The sequence below is a fragment of the Gavialis gangeticus genome, unplaced genomic scaffold (assembly GCF_001723915.1).
Source record: "Gavialis gangeticus isolate Ggan-Ray unplaced genomic scaffold, GavGan_comp1, whole genome shotgun sequence".
NCBI classification, from domain to species: domain Eukaryota; kingdom Metazoa; phylum Chordata; order Crocodylia; family Gavialidae; genus Gavialis; species Gavialis gangeticus.
In genome coordinates this window covers 87,803,192-87,812,713 of record NW_017729024.1, presented here as the reverse complement: position 1 = coordinate 87,812,713, position 9,522 = coordinate 87,803,192, and the positions used below count along the sequence as shown (strand labels likewise).

Genomic DNA, 9,522 nt, shown 5'->3' with positions numbered 1-9,522 from the left:
CAACCGTGACCTCGCATTGTCAGCCCATGTTCATCTTGGAGTCAATAATGACTCCAAGATCCCTTTCTGCCTCCGTGCTCTCAAGAAGGGAGTTTCCCATCTTATAAGTGTGCTGCTGGTTACTACTGCCCAAGTGCAGCACCCTGCACTTGTCAGTGTTGAAGTGCATCCTGTTTTTGCTAGCCCACCCCTGTAACCTATCCAAGTCTTGCTGCAGTCTTTCCCTCCCTACTAGTGTGCTAACCTCACCCCAAATTTTGGTATCATCAGCGAATTTAAACAGGGTGCTTTTCACCCCATCGTCCAAATCACTGATAAAGCATTTCTGTTGCAAAAGTTGAGCTCAGCTGCATATTCCTGTCTTAGGAACTGGTTTATATCTCTATGTTTTGAAAGCTAAGATGTAGAAAAGGTGAGACTTATTTCAAAAATGAAAGCTATAATACTCAAATGATGATTCTTTGAGCAGGGTCCCATGTGATAAATACATACTACTACTTTGCTTTCGGGTCTTACAATCATCTTGAACCTCAGATCATATTTGTTGAAAGATTTGCAAAGTGAATCTAGGATCAGTTGAAAGTCTTCTCCTCCCTGCTTACAATTGTTGATCCAAATATACACAGTTGCTGATAATGGTAGACAGTCAAGTGTTTATAGATTCCAAAAGTTCCAAAAATATCACTGTTTAAGTAATAAGGAAATGGAAACTGACTGCATCTCACTGGAATCTGATATTGTATCTCACCTTGTGTTTTTTTATCTGGGTAAACTAGCTTCATACACCCTAATTGCCCTAGAAATTACAGACTTCTAATTCCACTTCATCTAGCTGCACATCTTCCATGACCTCAGCACTTAATAAACCATCTATAGAAATGCTGAAAGCCACTAAATAAATATTCCAGATGGCATCAGTCATTTTAAGAGTGAAATAATATATTAAAAAATAATAAAACTATCTCACTGTTAAAACAGTTCTCTAGGGACTATTCTTTAGAAATGATGTTTATTCTATAAGGCAGAGAGCCAAAATCCTTTCACATGCTAAACACATCTCTCCCTATCGGTGCACAGATTTATGAAAGCCTAAGACGACCCAAGGTTATTCCATTTATTTTTAGGTTCTAAGTGTGCCAGAAGCAAAAAAGCTTTGGGTTTCAAAACATAAGAGTCAGTGGGCACATCTACATTCATTAATGTGCCATAATTACGGCTCATTAAGTTTAGTACCTGTAATAACAGGTACTAACTTAATACGCTGCTGTCGGTGCTACTGCACAGTAGCATTGGTGCACGCTTTTGTGACCTTAATGTGGAGCAGACTAATTCTACTGTGCACTAGCATGGTTTTTGGTCTACTGCACATTATCTCATGTAGATACTCTGACTTGGTCCCTTTTATTTTAAAGGGAGGAGAAAATTGATTGAATTAAAGTTTATTTAGGAAAACCTAAACCTATTTTTTCAGTCTGAGGTATTTTGTAGGTGTCATTCAGAAGGACTCATCCAGTTCCTTCATGACTAAAAAACTTGGGAACCCTGGTTTCCAAAGAGAAGAGGGCATCAACGTTTGGCATCAACTCCCAAAGGGAAGATGATAAGAGGTCAAAGCTTATGTTGGAAGTTTTGCTAGGAGACACAATCTCATAGAATCTCTCTCTTCCCTGCCTGGAGAATTGAATGAGGCATCAAAGTAGAGTGTCGAAGGAACATTTCTTTGTAGTAACAAATAACACTCTTGAAACAATAATAAGAGAATTTGAAAGCAGAGAGAAAAATTAGTTCATACAGAAAGATAAAAATCATGTTTGTTACAAAAGCGGGTGGAAAGTTTGCAGGGAGTAGAACTGGTTTGAAACCTGGACAATACACAAGTTATTTTAAAACAAAAGAAGAGGTAAAGAAAAGATTTATGACTAGAGAGAACTTTGAAGGGCTGAATATTATCATTAGCAGCAAATCTCTTAAAAAGCTATTTGACAAATTTGTTTACATATATATATAATTCAAATGGTGGCATTATCATCAGTGTGCAGCTAGCTAGCTCTCGTTTTATGGTTTGATCAGTGCTTTCCATACAGTATACAAAATGTGTTGGTTAGTAGCATAACAGCCATAGTTGGCTGTCCTCTACCAGCTGTCTTGTTTTTTTTTTATATCAAATGTTATCTTGTATTTAAAGAAGGCTTCCTGTGTGAATATGTGGAAATTTTATTCTGCATTCCAACACTTCTGCAGATAGACTCTTTTTTTTTTGTAATTATGGATGTCTGCCCATATGGGATTCCAATTTTGGGAGTTTCTGTCTGGCATATCTATGGGGTTGAAGGCATCCAACCCAAACACTTAGGTCAATGAAGTTATTTCAGGAATTAATACATCCCACCAATTAGTCTATTTTTAAATAATTTTTAAATATGTATAAATTCTTAGGTACAAAAATTGAATTTGGCCTGATAGACCCCTGGATTTAGGTAAATGACAGAAATAGAATGGAGCTAGAGGTGATAATCTAAATCAACAAGACAGGCAAAGAAGGTGTGGAGGTGTTGTGTAAGCAATTAAGTGACTTGCTCAAGGTGACATAGCAGGTGCATGGTTATCTTCAGATATAAAATACTTACCAATTTCAGTAGCCACTTTCTGCAGTTTTTCAAGTGTTCTACTTATCATAGCAATATTTAGCCCACGTCTTGCCAGCTACAAAAGAGGAATTTAATAACTGTTAAAATGATAGAAAGCAGTGTAATTTGCCCATTTGAGACTAAGTAAATCAGAGATCGATAGTATGACCTTTCATGAGCCTAAGCTCATTTTGGTGGTAAAAACCTGAAGTGACCCTCTCCATTTCACAGGCCTCTGGCAGTTGTTATATTTATCATGCAATGAATATGTTAATTGCATGATAAATTGTAAAACTCCACACATTCAAAGACTTTATGGTAGGATCAAATGGCAAACAAGCCATGACAGTGTTCAACATTTAATGGCTGGTTTGTACCTAGCTTTAAATTAAATTAGGGGGAGCCTAAAAGTCCATGACACAGCCTGTCCATGCCTAGTCCGGGGATCAGGCAGGGTCCCAAAACTGCATCAGCAGCAGCTCAGGGCTTTAAATAAAAAGTAGGGCTTTAAGTGTCCCTGGAAATGGGGAGCTCCCAATCTCCAGAGTTCCATGAGTGGGATCTGAGAATTTTTTTTTCTCTATCCTAAAAATCCCATGCACACCTAGCATGGCCAACTGCACAATTTTTGGGATCAGACATAAAATTATTCAGATCCCAATCACTCAATCATATTAACAGTTGCCAGAAGCCGCAGTAAAAAAAGATTCTATAATATGCAGTTACTTCCCCCATCAAAGCCGTATCTAAGCTCAAGACACAAGACATTAATTAAGTTGCTCACAACTGCACAAACATTCCCCCTTCCTTTATGATCCAGACTCATCATAAGAAAAAAGATACTGAACAACAAACAAAACAAAAACTTAGCCAAAAGACACCCCCTTGGACATTTTCTGAAAGCTTCAAGGAACCTCCAGAAGGGCCTGGGTTCCACAGAACAGTCCCAGGGAAGTGTTCTGCTGTAGAGCTGACTTCCCCATGAGTTTAGCACAGCATGGATTTATTGGTCACCAAATCACTTTACAAAACAAAATTTCCTCGGTGTCTCCTTTGTGTTTTTCTTTGCTTTTTTTTGACCCTGGGAAGTGGATTAAGTGGGTTATACTGGATGGCAATAAGGTCCTTTGGGAAAGTTTGAAAGGATTTGGACCTTATTCATAATATAGATCACATATATCCACAGCTTGGATGGGTGATTTTTTTAAAGTAAATTGAAGCAAGCAAACAAAAAAAAAAAGCAGGACTGCAGTCAAAACTATAGGTACTCACAGATATGCAGACATGAATGTAGATTTCCAGATGTGAACGTTATTTAAAACAACATTCTCTGTGTAATCAGAGCAGTATTACTGCATGTAGAACAAAGAGATAGCCCTTTTTTCTTGGGCTTCCTTTCTCGTCATCAGTCACAGCCTTATTCAGAGCCTGAGAGGCAGATATATGCCAACTTGCACAGTGTATGTTTTTAGCAAGTAGAAGCTGCACTAGGGCTTGAGTGTGTGGGGAGAAGGGAGAGTTCAGCTGATGCTAAAAAGCTGCCCGTGAAAACAGAGGCAGAGTTAAATTAAAGTGCACAAAGATAAGGCCAACTTAATCTGAAAATACTAAGTTTGCTTAGAACAAGAAACTAACTGACAGAGCCCACACACTGAAGAGCCATTCATTTCTGTAGCTGACTCCCTGCAATGCTTTCCCCTTAAACCTATTTGCGGGAAACAGTTTGTCCCATTGAGCTTCCCTGAAACAATGAAAAGAATGTTAAGAAATAAGGACCTTTGTTTAAAAATTCGCTACATCAAGAGTATGAGGGGCAAATTGTCCATTAAATATATTGGACATGACCATTTGCATTTTCAGCACAAAGACCATTCTCACAGTTCCAAGCTTCCTGAGACCCTCTTACATAATTGTCCGGTGCTCCTAAAAGACATGCAAACACTTAGACATTCTGGGGTTTCGAAAGCTCATTTTAAGAGCTGCATTTGAAGTACTCAGGAAGAGAACTCTAATTGTCTATGTACTGGCAAATTTCCCTTTGTTCACAATAAGCTTGACTCAAGCTGTTTCCAATCCATTTGGAAGGCAACAGAGACATGGTCACTGTTTCCATAGCCACTCATTCTGAGTTGCAATTTCGGGATCACTTAGGAAGTGAGGTTTTTTTAAAGCATTCAGATCTGGTATTACAATCGTCAATGTAATCATAAAGTTTCTACTTTGATGAGTTCTCTCTTTCTAATGCACTTCACTAATATTGCTTACTGCAGCTTGGTGAAAAATGTAAATGATAGTGATTTGCATAGTTAAGATCTAGCACACCAAATTTCAACAAAGAATGAATGGGCATTTTACATAATTCTAATAACTAATAGTCATTAGGGAAGAGTAGACATCCCTTGCTTTTGTATAATGAATTAAATGGAAATACAGAGTGACAGTAGGTATCTTTACTGTAATGGAGAGTTAAACCACTCTAATTGTAGATTATGATCTTAAAAATGCAGTACACTGGCAAAAATAAGCTGTTTAAGTGACATGACACTGAAAAGGAATTTACTCTGAGTGTGGGCAAGAGGAATCTTACTTAAACGTGTTCACTGGCCATCCACACCAAGGGCAAAATCTTGTGTTAACTTTGTCTTAGTAAAAACTTTTACTTGAAACATTTGCAAACCCAAAGACTCCTTCTAGGACATGTAAGGCTTCTGAGGCTAGAGAATGAAATTTCCCACTGTAGATAAAAGCCTATACTGGCTCCCAGCATTATACAATGTGAACCTGCTTGCATTAGGAAATCCTGACTCCCAGTGGCAAAAAATTAAAATGCTCTTGCTCCTAAAAGGCAAGACCATCATTACTGCCTCCAGTAGTAACAAACTGTTGTGCTACCAGAATGGCCGGATATATATAAACAGAGCTAATAACAAAGAATCATCAGTCAGGACTCTTATTCTAGAGTACAGCATAGACACTGTGCACAGAACAATGCACTGAAAGACAAAAAATCTCTGTTTCTCTTGCTGTGCTTTCAGGAGCTGGAGCCACATGCACCACAGCATATAGATTTTGGGCCTCATTGGGTGCACGTATATGTGCAATTAGTGCACATGAATAAACGGCAGAGCTTATTGCTTTGGAGTTTTTTGCTCCTGGGTGCACTATTTGAATGTGGAGCTGGGTCGAGCAGCCCCCGCTGGCAGCAGGGCCCCGGGGGTCAGCCTGCCTCCCCAAGGCTGCTTCAACTGGGCTCAGTGTGTTGCAGAGGGGTTGGCTAGGGCATGGTGGTGCTTCAGTGTGGGGCTAGCCAGCAGGCAGCCCCCACACTGAAGCACCTTCATGCCCCAGTCAACCAGGTAGCATCTACACGTGCACTACCGTGCTTGTATTGTAAGCACTTGTATTTACAAGTAGCACCCTGCTGCAGAGTATATTAGTTTTGTACAACCTAATAGGGGCACACATGTAGACTCCAAGAGGTTTACTCTGGAGCTAATTAGTCATCTCCACAGTAGTGTATCATTTAGATGCACACATTTTTGTGGAATTCCTGCAGTTATACACACAAACTGGTGATGATCAGATGAGTCATGAGATAATAAATTTTAAAATCATCATATGATTTATGGAAAAATTATAAAACCTATTTATATGATATTTCTTTCTTTCCACTCTCCATGTAGTGGCAATCCTAGAATGATTTGTGTATCTTGCTCTAGTTCCTTTTCTTAAAGTTCAGACCTCTGAGATCTATTTGATTCAAACTTCTTCATTACTATTTGGCCCAAAAGGAATAGGTAAAGAAATGAGAATTGCAACCGTGAACTTGATCAGAAAAAGAAACAGATTCCAAAAAATTTCATTACTGTGTTTCCTTTAGCATCATCTGTGCAATAGACCTGAAATATTTCAGATGTCTGCAGCAGGAGTTAATGAAGAAACCCTGAAAGACTGTATAACAGAATCAACTGGGTGACTTGGACAGTAATTACATTTTCAATAGATTTTAAATGATATTATGCAAAGTTTTAACAAGCGAGGAAAAGATTTTCCCCAAACATCAAAATCTATTAATGTAAACAAACAAATACGAGACCCCTCTCTCATGGCGTAATAAAACACTGCTCTGAGCAACTCAGATCAACTCTAGCATGTATAAAGATATTAAACAGAAAAAGGAAAGCTGTAACATAAAAAATGCTTAGTGCAACAGGGCCAGTGAGCTCATAGAGGCCTGGGCTTTTAGGGTAGGGGTCCAGAGTCCAGGTTAACTATCTGTGCCATGACATCAAATTAGCAAACTAGAGATGTTAAGCCACAGCTTTTACAGACATATAAACCTAGTAAAGTTTGAGATGCTGAGCCAATGGCACTTACAGAAGCTGGTTGCCGGACTTCATCCCAGGGAAACAACACTGCCGAGGCTGCAAACTCACAAAGGCCAATGCCTTGATGTGCAAAATCTGTAGATAGGTCTCTGCAAAGTCACTGAGATTTGACAGCAGTCCAACAAGCTGTGGCTGTTGATCCAATAACTCTCCACATAGGTCTGTGCCTTGAGAACAGCTATGCCAGACCAAGGCTCTAAACAAATAAGCATGAGCCTTGACACGTTAAGGGCCCAGAACCAGAGACCTCACAGAAATCTGTTTCTTGACATAAGTCCAGCAAGCTAGAGCTAATTATTCAGAGTCTCTGCCTCAACATCAGACTAGCCAGCTTGAGGAACTGAGCCAGGGGTTTGTTCTTTTTTAACATCAGCCCAGAAAGATAGAAATACTTATCAAGAGACCTCACAGAAATCTAGTATTTCATATGATCCCAACAGGTTAGGCATGCCCACCCAGAGATCTCACAGAGACCTGCACTTCTAGAATCCTAGAAAACAAAAGGTGCTTAATAATTGCCTTCAAGACCCCTGAGCTTGACATCAGCACAGCAAGCTACATGTACTGAGCCAGGGACCAGAAGGGATTCCAGGGCTTCACATAAGCCCAGCAAGCCGAAAGTGCTTGGTAAGTTCCCAGAGTCCTGTAACTGGGTATAAACTCCACCAAAATGAATCTGCTCAATCAGTAAACTTTGTGTGTCTCATGTCTTTATCTGCTAATACCACTACTAAGAGTTAATACAAGTTTCTCTTGCTTTATGATGTACATGTGTTTCTGGAAAAAGGCACATAACTCAAATTCGCATAAAGGGACCCTCTTTACAATGTAACACATAGGGATATGTTCCAAGACCTCGACTCTACTCACCCCCAGACTCATTTCTACCACTTTTACAAGACAATTTTGGTATTCTCCAACAGCAGACAGTACACACAAGCACAGGGTAGTGGTGAATATTACCTTAATGGGGATGGCAACTACAGAAACACATGTTGCAGACAAGTGAGGAGCAAAGTTCTGCAAAGGAGACTATATTTTGGTATGCGTCAGTCCCACAATGCACCACACAGAGCAGCTAACTGTGGGCTTTCACCACACTGATCACATAAGAGTGAATTTACCTTGTATATAATGAACTTTTGGTATAAAAAGGGTCATCGCATAAGAGCAAATCCACACATATAGAACCTGCATAAAGGAAGGGAAATCTGTATATAAAAAGCCTAAAACTCTGAAATCCATTAAAATTTCCCTCTAAATACACTCCAACTGTTATGTGCATTTGGCTAATGCAAAGTAGTCTTCAAAGTGCTTTGACTTACTTGTTGCAGTTGCAGTGGATCACCCAGCTAGCACAAAGCAGACAGTGTACACCAGTGATTCTGACGTACAACACTTGGAGGCAGATTCAAAACCCATTTGTACTTGTAACCAAGCATATGTGACAACAAATGTGTTAAATGTCACCCAAACAAAATTCCCCTTACACATGTGGGTGTTTACCCACATAGATATGGTTTTGAAAATAAAACTGGGCAGGCATGTGAAGCCTGCTGCAATTGCTGTGCAATTGACCTCTTGTGTGCGTAGAAATAGTATGATCTGTACGCAAAAGGCAGGATCAAGCTCAATAATAATAATAATGAGGAATGTAAAAGTATAACAATAGATGCTTTTCGTTATATTTTTCACATCCAGTGCTCTTTACAAGCATTAAGTACAATATTAACAACTCCAAAAGCATAAGTTGGGTCCCCAAACCATGCCATTGCTTTGAAAATCATGAGGTTTTTAAGATCGATTTTTTTTCTTTGCCTTTTTATTTTCCTAGATTCACATAGTTTCAGGTCAGAGGAGACCATTACATCACCTAGAATAGGATTGTAAGATTTGAAGGGTCCTCCTGGGCCTCACAATCTAATTCCATCCATTTGCAGGTAACTGTTAACTAAAAAAAACTCAAATTACCACTGCAAACCCTCACCCACAACTACCTGACATCAGCAGGCTTTATATTTCAATCCTGTATCTAGTTCAATAACCTGTGTTGGGCTAAAGCATTTCTTACAGACCAGCATCCAGTTTTGATCTGAAGACACACAAGATGTAGAACTACCCCTTTCCTTGGCAGTTTGTTCCAACAGGTTATCATCCTCATTCCTGTTAAGACTTGTGCCTTATTACTCATTTTATAGATTTCATAGACATTAGGACTGTAAGGGACCTCGTAAGATCATTGGGTCCAGCGCCCTGCACAAAGGGCAGGAAGTCAGCAGGGGTCAAATGATCCCAGCAGGATAGGCATGCAAGTGTTTTTTGAAAGTATCCAGAGTAGGTGCTTGCACCACCTCCGGAGGGTGTCTATTCCAGGCCCTGGGGACTTGGACAGTAAAGAAGTGTTTTCATTTTGTCCAGCCTAAAATGGTCTTACAGGAGTTTATGATCATTGGACCTTGTCATCCCATTGAGTGCCCTGGTGAACAGTTGTTCTCCCAGTTCCTGAT

General features: G+C 39.5%; 1 protein-coding gene across 1 annotated transcript in view; it reads right to left on the bottom strand.

Moving 5' to 3' along the window:
• Window positions 1–9,522, bottom strand: part of HSD17B3 (hydroxysteroid 17-beta dehydrogenase 3) — a 45,359-nt gene that overhangs the window by 24,490 nt on the left and 11,347 nt on the right. Inside the window, exon 3 of the mRNA XM_019517340.1 lies at window positions 2,628–2,703. Within this exon, the coding sequence (XP_019372885.1) occupies window positions 2,628–2,703 (76 nt within the window). The remainder of the gene's footprint in view (window positions 1–2,627; window positions 2,704–9,522) is intronic.